The following is an 18,818-nucleotide window of genomic DNA, read 5'->3' as shown; positions in this document are numbered from 1 at the left end:
AAATATTTTTCAGTACAGCTTTCAACATCTGTAAATCAGCATAGTAAAACACATCTAGTTTTATAAAGTTATCTACACAGCAGAGATTATGCATTTTACAACAAAGAAACCAAATTATCATGGGTATCATAAAGATTACAGGTGTTCTATTAGAACAATGTAAGCACCACACTTTCTAAATGACAGCACTTTGAGTAACAGTATGAAAACATATACAGTATTAGAATAATGTATGACATACTGTTCATGAAATGAATTAAAATTCTTCATAGACTACAAAAAACCCGTAACATAGCCTTCAAAATACAACAAACAAGAAATCAACCTTTTTTTCTTTCAAGTAATAGCCGATTGCAAAGTTTCTATCTCCACTCTCTCTTTCGGATTGGAACCTTCAAATAAAATAATAAAATAAATAAATAAAAGACAACATGGGGAAAAACCCTACTACTGAACTTCAGTGACACAAAACGTAACTCAATTAAACTGTATGTAAAGGATACATTACTTCTTAACACAAAGGTTCAACTGATGAGACGGCAGTTGCCACAGAAGCACATCCCAGCACTCCCAGTTGGAAGTGAATTAGCTTCGAGACCCAAATACATACTATACTGGCTAATTGCATACACACAAGCCGACTTGGCAATAGCACAACGAAGTGTAAGATCCTGCTCTTGGAAGTGTTTCTAAAAGGCAAAAACATCCCATACCTAGCTGCAGTGAAAGGGTCATTCACTGTCAGTGCTGGCCAAACTAGATAGCAATGTGAGGATCAAATTGCAGGTCAGCTAAGGACCAGACTGCTGGCTGCACTGTTTATCTTGACGATTAAGTAGAGGATGAAATCTAAAGGAGGAATCTGGATGATATCAGGTTAGGTAATTTTCTCCAGTCTGGTTCCTTCTGTGGTAACCAGTTTTATGTTAACAAAGCACAGGAAAAACGTGAGTTCTCATTCCGCTCCTCTGTATTTGCATGCCAACTAGCAACCTTTGTGATTTTCCCAGTGCTGCCTTGAAAAGCTCTCAAGATTTTTGGAATGCTATACATTGAGTTAGTGAGGGGAACTGTTTTATAACAATAATATAAATTTGCAAAATTAAAAAGCATAAAGAGTCTCCACTGTATAAAATATTGCTTTTTAAATACGTGATATATAGCCATCAACATGCAGAGTTTAATTTCTAAAATGAATGCCAGAAAGCTAAGAGTTGCTCTTACAGCTGTGACTACCATAGCATCTACAGAGCACTAAGGCATAACGAAATTTCAAAGAGGTAACCAACACTTTTAGGTGAGATTTAGCCACACCAATGTCAGAAACACGAACAACTTCAGTTCTCATAAATTTTAAGTCAAAGACATCCTCAAAGATTAGACATTAAATTATGGCTTTAGTGTAAATAACTAAACTTTGCCATAAATTCACTATGTCCTCTATCAGCTGAAACATTTTCCACCTAATTTCATTAAGTAAATAAAAAATACTTACGTAGCATTACTGAATCCAACATACTCATTACCGGCCATTTTATTCATGAATTGCATCACCTGTTAGAGACAAGACAGGAAGGGGGGAAAAGCACGCTAACATTTTCAGACATCAAAAAGTTAAAGTAATCAACTTTCAACCCAGACTTACCCTAAACCTTGTACCACAATTTTACAAATGCAATGTAAATCATTACATGTTTAAACAATCAAGTACAGATAAAAAGGCAAAACATTTGACGTTCTAAAATTTCATTTGCAATTCCCTTACCATCTTGGCATTTTTAACACTGAATTTAGCTTGAAAAGGAACATTAACTTACGTAGTCAAATTTTTCTGCATTATTTGCTCCTTGCTGCAAGAAAAGAAAAAATAATTTACAAAAATTGTTAACATAAGAAAGAAGTTAGTTCATTTAACGGTATTAGGATTTTTAATGCATATAACTAAGGTATGAGGCTAATTAAGAATAAAGGTACTACAATCATTTCATATATTAATGAAAAATATTAAAGTGTTAGATAAGTAAATCTTTAATTATCATTTAAATTAAATAATCCTATAAGAGTCTTATCAAACACCTGTATGTTGGAAATGAATTTAAACTGAAAAAAGTATGCTTTAAGTGCTCTCTATTCAACTTTACGTGTTTAGCGTAAGTAAATGTTGTAGTTAAAGCAAAAAATACAAAAGTAACTACTATCAGGATAATTGTACTGAAAACACTGACTTTTTATAGGCTAGTAACCCCAAGGTATATTTTTATTGCCAACAGAGCTGAGCATAGGAAAGTTCAGGCTAACTGAAGTTAAAACACGGCTAGCATCCATACTAAGAATTTAGATTGAAGACTTAAGTGTTACCCCTTACTATTAAAATAATTGTTAATAAAAATATCTGATTTTATTAATATCTGATTCATGTCCTACCTATTAAAAATGGAACAGTTAGAAAAATAGAATTTCACATCACAGAGTACATCATTGTGTTAACAACATAAGGGAAAATCTAAATCCAACTTAATAAGGATGCTAGTGAAACTTAATTCTTAGGGTTGATCAGTTGCCTTTTTCAGGGAGGACGAGGGGTGTTATTTTGGGACTTTTTTTCCCCTTCCCATTTAAGAACATTGTCAAATTTAGTAGTTGCCAGTTAAAGACCTAATAATTCTTTACAGGTCTCTGATAGATGACCTTTCACAAACTCCTATGGCAAGACATTGAAAGAGAGGCCGGAGGTAAAAAATAGCACACGTTCTACTTGGGAGAGTTTAAATTTTTTGAAGTAACCAAGTAGAATTTTTTAAATAAGTTTAATAAATAATACTATCACATACATAAATGGAAGCAATGTATCTGGAGAAGGTGTTTATAGAAACTATTTTAGTATTAAAGATACTCAATTTAGATAACAAAACTCTCTTTAACACATCTGAAACAATTCAAGACACTACTTGCACTGTGTTTAGTATGAGAATGGGGAATGAAGTGGAAAAAACTGAAGCTTTGTATCAACTGGTATTTTACTTAATGAAGTGCGTAAAGCCAGTCTCATTTCCCACTCTTTATGTGGATTAGGGTGTTGCAGATAATCTTTGAAGCCCATGCGTCAGCTCATCTACAAAAGGATGTGCAGTCACACACGTACAATTACTAGCTGAAAGGAACACCACACTGTTTTGTCAAAACTATGCACCAGTGGTTACCTTATGCTTAAAGGCTAATAACCACACTCTTAAAGGCAATAATCTCTAGCTATTTTGCAATAAGATAAAAAAAATCATGATACATTTTATCAAAATGTTCCTGTATAATATACCAGAACACAAGTCTTAAAAATTTAACTCCAAATCTGTTCAATGAAAAATAATTAAAAGAAGAAATTACCAACTTCATTGAACTGTTGCAGTTGTCAAAATATTCCATAGATCCTAATGCTGTAAAATATGTAACAACATTTAAACCACAAAAACCTTTTCAACCTTTCAAATGCACAATGAACATCTTTTTCTGGGAAAGTGGGTCAGCATTAGTTATGGGATGCTGCATTGATAATTGTATGGTTAGACATGTATAATAAATTGAAACAAGTTCTTTTGTTAAAAAAAGAAAGAGGGAGACAGGGATCATGCTTTTTGCAAAAATATATATATATACATACTTCACTCTTTTTTGCCCAATTGAAAAAATTCCAAGCTCTTCAACAAAAACCTGGCTTTACTAGCACATATTAAATTGGTGGGCAAAAGACTCAACGCAAACTTTTTCCACATCAACTTCTTATTTTAAAAAGGTTTCTTTTAAAGTTTACATCTAATCTCCTATTTTTGCGAAGAAAACTCAGATGATGTGTTTATAGTCTTTGATGTTCCATACATTTCTACAGGTACTTTATATCAAACACAGAAGGCATTGTTACTGAAATTATGCTACTCGTATACCTAAAATATTTGCCTCATTAATCATTGAATGAAGGAATTTAACATAACACGTAACCAGAAACCTTTGCTTCCATACACATGACTAAAAAACCCAACATATTTGTTTTATTTTGTCAGCAGCTGATAGAGCTACGCTGCTCCTCCAAAAATACTGAAGAGACACAGAGGCAATTGCAAATATAAAATCCCGACATTCAGAATACTGAGCAAATTTTACATAATTTAAATAAATGTAAGAGACAAGAAAACTTCTGTTCTTGTACAAGTGCTTATTTTTTAGTTTGAGTCTATAAGCCAGAGGTCAGGGGCACTGCAACAGTATTTCTTAAAAAGCATTTTTATTTATTCATGTGTGTAGAACATTAAAGGAAACATTCCATGCATTAGCTCCACAAACACTTAGGACACTTAACTGGAACATATGTTCATATACACACTTACTGTATACATGCTTGTGTGTATATACATATGAAAAACACTTCTAAATGAATACAAAATGAAATTGAAAATGTTAAAGATTGAAGCAGTTTGATAAGCAGAAAATTCAAACTTGCAGAAGACAGCTCAGTACAATTCTGTAAACACTTAAACCCACAATGAACACTACGGCTGTCAATCATAAATTTAATTTTTTGACTGTGTAAGGCTTTAGTGATCTTCTCTTTTTGTTTAGATAATTATTTCAATTTCTACTAGAAAAGAAAAAAAGTAGTTCATAGAATCATAAAATGGTAGGGGTTAGAAGAGACCTTTAGTCCAACCCCCCTGCAGAAGCCTATGTGTAACATAGGACAGAAGAGACTCATGGATACTTACTTACCAGAGCTTGTGACAACAAAATTAGGCAATATGTGATAGACATGCAGTTAATATTAGCCACTTTTCATTAATCAACATTCAGTGTTTTTAAGATTAGCTCTTACCATGTGTCTCGTTAAAATTACTTTTCATTATTTGGATCTAAGTCAAGCTAACAAAAACATTTGGATCATGAGAAGTTTATAACCTTCTAATAAAAGAAGATTACTTAAAATATTTTCTGGATTTCTTTTAAAGACTGATTTATAACTTAACACTATACCATGATGAAAACATCCAAAAATCCTAACACTGTGTCAGAGTGCATGAAAACATTTTTTTCATTTATGCATTTTACATTAACTATTAATGCATCTAGGTTTTTTTTCTGTACTTACACACTTTTAAAATTTTGTTAATCTGGGTCTGTTCTGTGAGAACTGGTGTCTTGAGTGCTTAGTGTGCCTTATTCAGCTCTGAAATACTTGAGAGCACACTGTCACAGATAGTATTTTACCCTCTAAGACCAATACTATTGCTACTTCAAATACATGTAAGAATTATTTTTGTGTCCTTCAGGTATTAAATATTTGCATATGTGGCCACTGAATACATGTACTTTCAAATATCACTACTACATATTCTGTGTCAAATAATATCCAATACATGTGAGTTATAATAAAAAGTGCAAAATAACATGAACATAAGTGCTATCCAAAATTAGTTACTACATGAAAATTAATAACCTAGGATGAGAGGAAACTTGACCAAAATAAAGACAAGTATCTGGTAGAGAAGATCACAATGCCAACACATGGTTACACACAGTGGTATGGATATAAGTTATGTATCAGTCTATCAGGAAGGATAACTGGTGTGGTTAGCACAGAGAAATTAAGCTATATCTGTACTATTCATTGTAAATATACAACGTCAAACACAACAAACCATGCATTTTCTTATGCTCTCAAATATTAGATGAGAACTGTATAGGTTTCTTAATAATTGTATTCTGACAGCAAACAGACCCTTGGCACAGCTCAACAGGTTTTTCCACATCTCTGCCTTGTTTATTTCATGATTTATCAGTGTATTTAGAAAGCTCAGAGACATCTCTGTTTTGTAGGGGAAAAAAAAAAAAAAACAAAACAGAACAACTTTCATTTAATTAAGTTTGTTTCAGAGTCAAAAAGAACATTTTCATTTTCTTGTACACCAAATTTGTTGCAATGACTATGAATATTGCTGTGCTCCCCCAAAATGTCTAAAAGCTTTCCATGTTAATTCATCCCCATAGAACACCTCCCTATAACAGCATTGCCAGGGTATGCAGGGGTGCAACTAGGAAGGCTAGAGTCCTTCTAGAATTAAATTTAGCCAGGGAAGTTAATGATAGTAATGAGGCATTTTTCAAGTACATCGGCAGCAGAACGATGGCGAGAGGGAATGGGCCAGTTGCTAAACGCTGAGGGTGCCCTGGTGTCTGAGGATGCAGAGAAGGCTGAACTACTGAATGCCTTCTTTGCTTCAGTCTTTACAGTCAAGGCCAGCCCTTGGGAAGCCCAGTCCAGCAAGGATAAGAGGATGGTCAGGACAGCAGAAGACTTGCCCTGGGTTGAAGAGGAAGAGGTTAAAGACTTGTTGGCCAAGTTTAACACTCATAAGTCAATGGGTCCTGATAGGATGCATCCTAGAGCGCTGAGGGAGCTGGATGATGTGATTGCTGAGCCTCTCTCCATCATTTTTGAACAATCATGGAGGACAAGTGAAGTGCCTGAGGACTGGAGAAAGGCCAATGTCACTCCAGTCTTCAAAAAGGGCAGGAAGGACAACCCAGGAAACTACAGGCCAGTCAGACTCACCTCCATTCCTGGAAAGGTGATGGAACAACTCATCCTGGATGTCATGACTAAACATATGAAGGAAAAGATGGTTATCAGGGGGAGGCAACATGGATTCACTAAGGGGAAATCCTGTTTGACCAACCTGATAGCCCTCTATGAGTGCATAACCAGCTGGCTAGATGAGGAGAGAGCAGTGGATGTCATCTACCTTGACTTCAGCAAGGCTTTTGACACTGTCTCCCAGAACATCCTCATCAGAAAGCTTAAGCAGTGTGGGTTGGATGAGTGGACAGTGAGGTGGATCAAGAGCTGGCTGAATGACAGAGCCCAGAGGGTGGTGATCAATGGCACTGAATCGAGTTGGGAGGCCTGTGGCCAGTGGAGTTCCACAGAGACTGGTTCTGGGGCCAGTCAGCTTGAGAGTTGGGCAGAAAGGAATCGCATGAGGTTCAACAAGGACAAGTGCAGAGTCCTGCATCTGGGAAGGAACAACATCATGCACCAGTACAGGCTGGCGGTCGAACTGCTGAAGAGCAGCTCTGCAGAGAGACCTGGGAGTCCTGATTGATAATAAACTAACCATGAGCCAGCAATGTGCCCTTGTGGCCAAGGCGGACAATGGTATCCTGGGATGCATCAAGAAGACTGTGGTCAACAGGACAAGGAAGGTTTTTCTCCCCTCTACTCTGCCCTGGTGAGGCCTCATCTGGCCAGTACTGTGGCCAGTTCTGGGCTCCTCAGCCTAAGAGGGACAGAGAACTTCTGGAGACAGTCCAGCACAGGGCCATAAAGATTATCAGGGGAGTGTAACATCTCTCACATGAGGAAAGGCTGCAGGAACTGGGGCTGTTTAGTCTGGAGGAGACTGAGATCTTATTAACATTTATAAATATCTAAAGGGTGGGGGTCAGGAGGTTGGGACATCCCTTTTTTCTATTTTATGTAGCAACAGGACAAGGGGTAATGGGATAAAACTGGAACACAAGAAGTTCCACTTAAACCTAAGAAAAAACTATTTCACTGTGAGGGTGAGGGAGCAGTGGTACAGGCTCCCCAGAGGGGTTGTGGAGTCTCCTTCCTTGGAGGTCTTTAAGCCCACCTGGACATGTTCCTATGCGACCTGATCTAGGTGAACCTGCTTCTACAGGGGGGTTGGACTAGATGATCTCTAAGGGTCCCTTCCAACCCCTACCATTCTATGATTCTGTGACTATCAGCACTTATATTTGCCCAAACTTTTGCTATTAATACTAGGGGAGCTTTTATCTACAGATGGTATCTTGAAGTATACAATAAAAATGACTTTAGACTAATCTCTTGTCCTCTGGTAACTCCTTCCACAGTCATCCGAGTTCTACATAACTCACTCTGAACCCTTCCTCTTCAGCAGTAAAGACAGGTGAAAGTTGGCAGTTGTTGATACAACCAACAATAATCCTGGAGTTGACACGCTTTGAGAATTGAAGTTTAAAAAAAAAAAAAAAACCAAAAAAAAACCCAAAGCATTAAAATGTGTCCATACCATAGGGAACAAAGACTTTTCCTAGGAAATTGCATGGTTACAAACCACTTATCCGTATTAAACCTATACAGGAGTTGAATCTTCTTTTAAGCACCTACATTTCCTTGGAGAAATGGAAAAATTTACCATTTTGTCTAATAGCACTCTTCCATAAACTCCTGTAATTGCCACTGCAGTTTTCCTTTGATAACCATTATTTGAAAATTGTGATAACTACATAAATCATATAACTAGTAATACAGGCAAGCAAATGGCTGCACAATTAATTACAAACAAGGGAAAAGGATTTTTTTAAAAGTTTATTTCATTAAAACTGGCCCATGAGATGTCCTTTTGCTAAATTATTTATATTGTAAGAACATGCTTTAAATTGCTGGAACAGCCTGCAGAGTGTAGTGCCATGTACAGTTACAACAGAGCCATCAATAAAGGAATCAGAACATAAATACATTGTAGTTCCAAGCATGTGATAGTAGGAGAATCACTTAAGCTGGCAAAAGTATGATGTAGTCATGCCTAAGTAAGCCAAACAAATGTACAACTTAACACACACATATGCTTTATTATTATTATGAATAGCAAGGAGTAAATATAACACTACACTGTTCCAAGGTGTGCATACCAAATTCTTAAGGTTATGTGATGCCAACAACACTTTTTTTCCCCTGAAATATTATCATTTTATGTATTCTGGCAAAAAGATTACTCCAAGCACCATCTCTTATCCATCAGTAATTGTTAATAGTGTCAGATTCTAAGGACAGTTGTATGCAAGATCATGCATACCAACAGCTGCCAGATTCAGTACAACATATGTCAATTTTGAAAGACTGTTTATACCAGTTTGTCAGAAAGGGATAAAATAATGACTATCAATGGAAATAAAAGCAGTCTTAACACTGAAATACAGCAATAACTTCTCCATAGCTATCAAGATGCCATTATGAGATAAATCTGTCACGTCTAGTGCATTTGACCATGTTTAATAACCCCTTAATTTTTGTGTACTCTAGGAGCCATACACAGTCTTCAAGATACGCCAAGTAACATCATAAATAAACATAATGAATGTCAACTAAGGGCAAAAACATGGGTTAATGAAGCCATCTTTTCCAGTAAAAAAAAAGTAATTCTCAGATTAGATCAAATAGAAATGAGAACTACTTAAATTACTGAACAGTTAGTAGGATGTGGCAAAGAAGGTGTTTCACAAAAAACACAACTATTAAGTAACTTTGTACCCATGAACCTCTATGTAATTTTCTTCAAATATGTATAGTTTGGTTAGTTATTCAAATGATAAATGGTACCTTAGCAGAAGCAGTACACAATATAATTTACATTGAATCACATTAGAAACAAATAATGGAGTGTGATAAATATGATATGCGCTCAGTAGTCATGCAGTTATCACATGCAAAAATGTGAGTGCAATGCAATACTCTTCAAAAGAAAACTACAAGAAAAAAAGTATTTTTAAAGACATCCAGCAAAAACAATCCCCCAACCTTCTAATAAATATTACAATCGCATGCAGTAAACAAATCCATGTTATCTATTCAGAAATACTCTGTTTATCAAGAACTATGTGCCTTCTACAAAAGAGGCATGGGCTTGTGTTTTGCCTTATAACCAGTAGGGTATGTTGGAGTAGGACTAACATTTTGACATTTCAGACAAATGTGTTAAGTCAGATTTTTAAAATTCACTATTATCAAGTGAATTTCAATGCTCAGTCAACCTTTGAAAAATATTAAATGTGAATAAATTTACCTGTCATACTTAAGGCCATTTTCTTTCACCTACAGCTATTAAAGATAAATGTCTTTAAGCAGGAGTTCTAACACCTTCCTTAAATATAAAATAACAGAAAATCATGATCTAAGTAATATTTTAAACCACAATTTGGAAATAGGAAGTAGCAAACACACAGTAGCTAGTGGACTTTGAAACATAATGAAGAGGCTGTAAACAAGATTTTTTTAGACCTCTGAAGTAACAGGATTAAGTTTTCTACTTCACAACTCCAGGGGACTGACACATTCCCCACAATTCTTCCCCAGGCATCCTTAGAAAAAAATATGGTTTTGTACCAGTGTTTAACCAAAAAAAAAAAAAAAAGGCAGAAAAGACAGGTTAAATATCTGGTAAACATTAGCATTACATGGAATTCATGCTATTTACAACTTCAAGAGATATATGCAATTATTCTAAGGAAAAATAAAATACAGCTTTCCAAAAGTCTCAAGATCATAGACGAAAGATTATTCACTATTCAGACATTGTTTACACAAAAAAATACAGGTAACTGTGTCTAAAGACACTTATTTGAGAAAACATATTTAACATCCCAAAAGTAACTAGAAGTCAAACATAATTCAGTTGTACAGTATGTTAACAGAAGACAAACTCATTATCAAGACTGACGTGTGATTATAGCTGCATTGCTCCTGTACAAATTATAGTATCTTCCACTTCTCCACAGCAATAAATACTTTTTATGCTACATAAGATCATTAGACAATCAGAAGCATATTTCCAAGTGCTATAAAATATATTCCTGAGGACATAGCATTTAGCAAATATAAGGCAATTCTCTCAAGAGAGTATAAAGTGTTGTGCAGTTAAAGAATGAAACAAAACTAAATATGCTAAGGAAAAAAGATTGTCAGCTGCACTGTTTGGTTTGTGTGTTTTTTTTTTTTTAATACTGCTAATGTAATACTGCATTTGTTTGCAAGTGATACTATTTCCAAAACTTCAGAGCATGTCTAAATGACATGAACTGCTAATGAATGAACTGCCGTCAGATACTGCACACGTGAAGCGGAAACAGTTCATAATCTGTACAAGATATTTTTTCTACATTCTGTTAAAATACTCGGAGAGAAACTAAAAATTAACTTTTTACCTTGATTAAAGATGTGATCACAATTGCTCCAGCATTCACCATAGGGTTATGAGGTCTGTCTGTGAAATAAAGTTTTCCATTACACAAATATCCTAAGACATATCCGTCAAACAAAACCAGTCCAGTGTTTAAGTCAAAAATGATAAATAGAAATGTCTTAAAGTTATGATTATGTAATATAATTCTAAATTAAAAATACCACAATCCAATGTTATACACAGCTCTTTGTAATTCTAAGAAAATATTTTACAATTTAGAAAACATTCAGCCTAATGCTACTGATTAGTCCAGTAAATTAGTCAGTTTGGCATCATTTCTTTTCTTGAAAATTTGGAATTCTCTTCAGTGTTCCAAGATTTGATTAATGCAGTATTTGCAGGTGGAACAACCCCTAAAGGACTTATCCAATTTTTCATCCAAGTTACCAAGTCCCAGTGATTTTACAAGTATTCAAATAGATCCTTTGACCAAAAAACAGAAAAATATCCAGTTCTTGAACTGCCTTACTGCTGTACATGAATACAGAATCCTGATTCTTTTTACGTTTCATATGTATTCTATTGGCAGCCTCTGAAAAAAAAAAATTGCTAGAATTTAACCTACTTTATAATTGACTTGCATATACTTGTTACACTAAAGTTTTTCTTTTCAATCACTAATTCCCACGTTGACAGTATTTTTGTATTCCCAGTCATTCTTGGCTGCTTATGTGAATAAATCACCTTTTCTCTTCTTTTTCAAAAAAAGCTTTCCTTACCAGCTCTTACTTTTTCCAAATACAAGTTTCATAATCAATATGTACCTCCTACAGTTATCGAACATTTTTCTTGTGCCTTTTAACTAGAATGTTGACTTTTGAGGCTTCTGGTGTCTGAAAACATCAACCAATTTTCAGTACATTAATACTGTGACACGTCTGAATTCTTATTTCCTGTTCTTTTGTTTACCTCAAAATTTGAACAAAATAGTCATTTAAACAGCACATGAAGCATTCTCTATTTTTATACATAACAGACACACATGTACAATAAAAGAAATCTGAGATTATTGTTTTTTGGAGATTAGTCTGATATTCACAGCAGATACACAGACATATTTTCTCATGAAAACCACTCTGCTCATGGCACTTGGTCATCTATGACTACTAAATAATCTCCAAAAATGAATCATCTCAAGTTCCTTTTAGTATTTTTCAGAAAATCAATATTAAAATGAAATTTTTTAAAAAAGAAGTTACTCTATTAGTGGAAAGACCAGTACCTTCTGTCCAAAACAGTGAAGTTCCCTTAAAATACAGACTTAATGTCTATACACAATTTTGACTCATGACATTCCTTATCTCTTTGGAACAGACTCACAAACTGTTCAGATTTCATCTGATTGCACATGAGATCCACCTATATCGAACATCCTGTTCTACTCACGTGTCAGTAAAGCAACTTGGGTCAAATATATTTGACTTTTGATTAAAATCAGATTCCAGGTAGAAGAAATGTCACATTTCCATAGCTTCCTAACTCTTAGGAACCAAAAACCTGAACAGAAGTTTAAGATGTTATAAATCAAATCACTAATCACAGACTGCTGGTCAGAAGGCACATCTCCTCCACTCTCTCACTCAAAGCAAGGCTATTGCCAAGGTTACATCAGGTCAGTCATACCTTTGTCTAGCTGAGCCTCCAAACATGGCAAATCCTCTACCTCTAGCAATCCTCTCTACCCTAGAGGGCAAGTTCCCCTAACATCCAATTTGCACCTCCCAAGCCACAGTGTGGGGCCACCGGTCCTTTTTATATCATCTCTTCCTCCGAAGAATTACACACAAATCTTTTCTATTTCTTATCAAGAGTTTTAAGTGGCACCCAGGGGAGTCCTTATCCTCCTCTTTCAACTGTTCCTTCCCACTTATGTGCCCTAGATCCTGCTGCACTTTGGCAGTCCTCCACTGGAGCCCTCTCCAGTTCTCCAATATTCTCCTTGAATCCGGGATCTCAACTCGGGACGCATAGTTACATTGGCCTAATACATGGTCAGAACACACTGTCACCCTCATTTCTTGCTCTAGCTATGCTTCTCTTTTTTTTACAGCTTCCTCTCATCAACATCAGCAGGTATCACTCTAGTCCATAAACATGTTAATGACTTCATCATAAACAGCGTATTCTAAAAGCAGCAACAAAATTTGCAAACTCCACATCACACGTACATTTGAAAAAAAAGTGTAAAGCTTATTTAGCATTCAGCAACTCAAAAAGCTTATCAATGTGGTAAGTTCACACGCAGAATACACCCTCAGAAATTCTACTGCACCTCATTTCCTTGAAGATGCCACAACTTACATTCAAAATCATACAGCATTCTTGATTCCCTTTTCCTCTGCTCTGAAAATTCCCATGTCTCACTGTTTAACATCTCAAACCACATATATCAGTTCTGGTCACTTTACAACCAACACACCTCCATTTGCTGCCCTCACATGAAGACAAGAACCTTCCTGGAATGTGCTTCTGAAATTAAATTGTGTTTTGTTCCCCCATTGATGAGTCAGCAAGGAACAATCATTGTGGGTGTCTTAACAGCTAAGGAGAGCTACAGAACTCTGACATACCAGACACTAACCAAAGCTCTTCTTTGAGGATCTCTCCTACTGCTGCCTAAAACCAGCACATCACAGAGCTGAGCGGGACACCTTCTATTAATCCACTGTTGTCTCTTCTAAGCAGAATAAGCCCTGACAGGTTATCCAGGTCCCAGGGAAAGTAATTTTCACTATTATTTCGATAACACCAGATAATACTATCCAAACACTTCTAGAAGATATCTGTAATTGACAGATAACCCTATCTTGCCACAATAGCTATGGGGATCCTAGAGAGGTGGCTGATACCGTAATCTTGTTAGTGTTTAAGAGGCAATTGGACAAATGTGTTTAATAGCATGCTTTAACTTTTGGTCAGACAGTTGGAGTAGATGATTGTTGTAGGTCCCTTCTTACTGAAATATTCTGTTCTATTCTACAATGAAGAACCTCTCCAAAGACTTGGGTATATCGGCCTTTTTTAAGAGCCAGGATGCCCAAATAATATCTTACATTCTCAAATATTCTTGCGAATTTCAAAGAAGAAACATCCTCCCCTTCTGTCAATAATACTGACAATTCTCAGGTATTTTTTCACCTTAGGGATGTATAGGTTCTGATGCTACTGTACTTTTTAAGAAGTCATACGCAGGTCTCTTTCTGAAGTGGCAGCAACTACTATTTTATCTCACAGAGGTTGTCATCAGTAAGGGGATTACACATTGTGGATTGACAAGGAATGAAGATTGATACTCTAATTTCAACAGTTTGGTGAAGAGGTGAACAAATTAATTTATTGATCTTTAGAAAGAGGTATGAAACTCTGCAAAGCTGACTGACATGTCACTAAAACCAAAACCACATACACTCCCTGTCTATAAAATAAAGGCAATTATCTGCTCAGACTGACAAAAACAATCTTTTACACAGTTTAACTGCAAGTTTCTTATATTGCTCTACCACCTCATTATACTTTGGAGTAAAATTCCTGGTTTTATCCTTAATTAAAAGCATGAATCATAATAACCCTTAGACTTTAACTGAGGAGCCTTGATTAAATCTATCACCGATTCAGTGCTCTGTTTTTCCTGTGCAAAGGAGATACTTGCCTAGAGTAGCCTTTTATATGGAGAACTGCAATATATTTAACGGGCATATCTTAATTCAAAATAGAAGAGAATTTATTTAGTTACCTAAAAAGCTCTCCAATGGACATCACTATTAAATGGTGAAAAATATCTATTTTTTTAATACCTCAAAACTGCATGAAAATTAGCAGGATTGCTCTCTCAACCTGCAACATAATTATGCCATATGTAAACTAGACCCTTCCCCTAATAAGCTCAAATTTCAGTGCTTTTCCTTAGCCAGTTCTTCTGACCATTTTTGTCCATTGTTGGCCTTAGGCCTTTCTTGTATGACTGACTTGCTGTCTTTGAGCAAAGAAAGCAGCGGTTGCCACACAGACACAATGTAGACATTTTAATGCATGGAACAGCTTATAATGGCAAGTTTTTTCTGAAATGGCATAAAAATGCGTTTGCTCAATACAAAAACTTAAATAACTCCATCTTTGGCTAACAAAATCCTTCAGCAGGATAAACAGTTTCATGGCAATCCCTCGTTCAATTACAATACAACATTTATTACTGGACTGAGTTCCACAACTATATTACTGGATTTATTCCACAAATAATTATCATCAATAGAAGATCACATGTATGGATAAGAGAAACTAATTACATATATACAGTATTGTCAGACATGTTACAATCTGAACTCAACAGGCGTGAAAAAATTTGCAAACTACTCCATGACCATAGCCAAGAAAACTATTCCGGATGAGGCCTGATGAGATACATTTTACTATGTAAAATACCCTATCTACTTCAATTAACTAGAAGAATCTGGTTTTAATTAACATGGGAATTGCTTTAGCCATCCAGAAATCTGAAATTTTCAACAGGCTATACGTTTCCTTTGACTAAAAACAAATTTCAAACTGAATATTTGGAAGGCTACAGAAGTTTCCAAATTTCCATTGCACAGCACAGATCTTACTCAAAATACATATCATTCTTATCAACACTTTTTTCTTATTAGTAGGTTTTTCTATGGTTTAAAATTATCTTGTAATATTTTCCATTCTTTGTAGCTTGAATCTCAATACTAGGAAACACAGAAATGGAGTAATACCCTGTTTTAGGAAACTTTAATGTAGTAAGTATAAAAACAGCTTATAGATAGTTTGCAAACACCTGTATATCACTTCAAAAAATACTGGGTGCAAACAATAAATTTAACTGTATCAGAATAATTAGAAAGCAAATATATTAAATATGTATTTTTTTAAAAACTGATCTTCAAAGTAGTTGTTAGTGTTCAAACTGTCAAATACTCTTAACAACCAATTTTCATAAAATTGAAAACTGCAAGTAAAGTGCAGTCCCTTCTCTCCTCTTCCTTTACCTGCAGAAACTCCACTTCCTTTCCTCTCCCTATAACTGAAATGTTCTTCTTTATTAGACTTCTACCTTCTGTTTTAGTCTTTCATTTATGGACTGTTTAGGCAACAGGCTGTTCGAGTTAGTTCTTATACTTTTTTCCCCATGTTGGTTGTATCAGTCACACAGCACACACCTCAAAATTAAAATTTCTATCATGTGAGTTCTGTATTAATTTCATGCACAATGTTCAAACTTTCAATAATCCCAATTCTCTTATTTTATAACAGTCTTATAAACACTCAAAGACTAATATAAGATCACAGGTTAACAACTAATCTTCTCTCATGGTTCAACTTTAAATGTAGCAATAAAAAGAAGAAAATAAAGGAAAAGCAAAACCAAGACAGTGAAGCTTGACAAAATGCTTCACTCCCTCTTGGCAATATATATTAACTGGTATTTCATTAAAATGGAAATAAATTGTAAGTATCTATTTTATATGTAAGTCTGGAAAGATGATTTTAAGGTATGTACCAAATATATTTTTAATATATTGATGATATACAATTGTAGATTGTCAAGTCAGAATTCAATAGTCTTTAACAGAAATATCATCCAAGCTTTATGCTGTTAATTAAATATTAATTGCAATACCATGGCAACAGAAACATTGTCTGTTCTCTTACTGAGAAAGATCCACTAGAAGAAACAGTTGTGCTTCAGAGATAACATCCAGTATTTCCTCTAAGGCTACATGAGTCATCCTTCTCAGATTTTTGCCATGTTTTTAAAAATAACATTTTTCATACTGAGGAATATAATGTGAAAAAGAAAGAATCTAGGTAAGCACTGTAGGAGAAATTCTTTCTAAAGCACTTCTGCCATATGAAAAAAAAAAGGAAAAAAAACCCCATTGTTTTGAATCAGTGGTCAAATTCAGTTTAGAATAATCTGCAGGAAGACGTGTTCAATTTTGCCGTCTGGAAACTAGCTAGTGTTGGCCTTTGGCATCAGCACCTGCTTCTCAGAGGGCTGACAAGGGAAGTGACACATGTTTCTTAAAATCAATTTAACACCTTTGATTCTTTCACCATCATTTCACAGAATGTATGATTAAGGAACACTTGCTACCAACTCAACTAAATAAAAATGTATTTCAAAATACCTTCATTTTCAAAATGCTTTATTCTGTCATACATTTGGAAAACTAGCATACGGAAGTAATAAAACTGCTTTTACTAGCATTCTAAATTAGGCAAAAGGGTGTGACAAAGGATAAGCCTATTTTGCTGATGGCAAAATATTTTGGAATATTACCTAATATTAAGGCTTTACAGTAAGTAAAGACTGAAAAAGCTGTGTAGCTTGTTTCATAATTTTCTACAATTGAATATTTGCATTATTATATATCTCTTACCATCTTCATTCAGGAACAATTTGTTGAATCTTAATCCACTAGGCTCTTTACCAACATATCTGTGCACGTACTCTGTGCCAAGATCATTAACAGCAATAGCATATTTCAAAGGCTTTACACAGGACTGAAGACAAAATGGAACTTTGGTATCGCCAACAGAATGCCTGGAAAAAACACAGATGAGGAGGGTTGAAATTTTCTGTTTGCCAGCTGTGACAAGTATTACATGCTTCATCTATTCTTCCACATACTATCAACAAAGTATCCTCAAAAACAAAAGCATATTATTACTAAATCTCATATTCAAGAGCATAAACAGATTTAAAGCCTCCACAAGCTAAGCACAACAATGTCAGGTTGACAGTGATTACTGCAAATGTAACAAAATAAATGTAAATTCAGAAGTGGTTTGTACCAGAGCAAAAAATAAAAATCACCTCAGATCTCTAGTATCACCCTATTCAACTGCAAACCACACACTCACTAGAGTACAGCTGACCTGAATATAGCCACTATACATACTTATGTCTATATAAACAAAGATGAGTTACAATTCAGTTTTGGAATTAGAGGACAGCAATTAAATAACTGTATTTACCTTCCCTTTGACAATGGCATGGGTATTTTATTACAATTGTTAAATGCTCTCTTGGAAAGTTTACTTTCAACATCTTAGTCAGACTGCATCGAAGAATGACTCATACAAGCAGCATATGCCTCATCTAGAGCACAAGGCTCCACAGAATCACTTGTCTGATGGCAAAATCAGAAGTATATTTGCTGCTTTTCTTTGCAGAAGACGTGAAAAGGCTCCAGAGAAACTGAGCAAACCATTTTTGCATTATAAAAATCTGACAGTACACAACATTACACATTAAAATAATTGACATTATTATAACTTGCACTAATGAAAGTTTCTATAATGTAAAACAAAGCAAAAGACAATTTAAAATATTCAAAAGAGAAAACATTTTTACTTTAAAAGCTGGTTTACTATGAATAGATTAATTCAGACACTTAAGCAAGGAGTTGAAAAATACTTCAGCTCACTTGTACAGTTTCTCCCCTAGAGATTATAGATCATACAGCCAATAAGCAACAGAAATACAGATCATAACAGATCACATGAAAATTAACCCTAATCCATAGCCACCACCAGTAAGTTTGATGCTGTCTCAGAAATTCCCATGTCCGCCCAGGACACACTCAAGACCTAAAAATAGTGGTGCTCTGAATGCGTAGTATGACCACATCAAACTATAGGTCAGCAGAAATATGCATGCTGATAAATATCTCACACTGTTTAGTCACAAAGGTACACACAGAGTAGTTTACCCTACTTCTCAGCTAGATTATTTTTTTTAAG

At 35.1% G+C, this 18,818-nt stretch overlaps 1 protein-coding gene across 4 annotated transcripts in view; it reads right to left on the bottom strand.

Annotated features, from left to right (window-relative positions):
* GLS (glutaminase) overlaps positions 1-18,818 on the bottom strand; it is a 66,463-nt gene that overhangs the window by 32,147 nt on the left and 15,498 nt on the right. For 3 of the 4 annotated variants that reach the window (XM_062002566.1, XM_062002567.1, XM_062002569.1), the window contains exons 6-10: positions 17,453-17,616; positions 11,011-11,069; positions 1,818-1,850; positions 1,496-1,554; positions 326-392 (exon numbers count right to left, since the gene is read on the bottom strand). In XM_062002566.1, coding sequence (XP_061858550.1) covers positions 326-392; positions 1,496-1,554; positions 1,818-1,850; positions 11,011-11,069; positions 17,453-17,616 — 382 coding nt within the window. Of the gene's footprint in view, positions 1-325; positions 393-1,495; positions 1,555-1,817; positions 1,851-3,381; positions 3,432-11,010; positions 11,070-17,452; positions 17,617-18,818 lie in introns of those variants that run through there. The other variant, XM_062002570.1, reaches the window with a different exon arrangement.

Source organism: Colius striatus, chromosome 9 (assembly GCF_028858725.1).
Source record: "Colius striatus isolate bColStr4 chromosome 9, bColStr4.1.hap1, whole genome shotgun sequence".
NCBI classification, from domain to species: Eukaryota; Metazoa; Chordata; class Aves; order Coliiformes; family Coliidae; genus Colius; species Colius striatus.
Note: the sequence above shows the minus strand (reverse complement) of the source record. Positions and strands in the feature narration are given on the sequence as shown.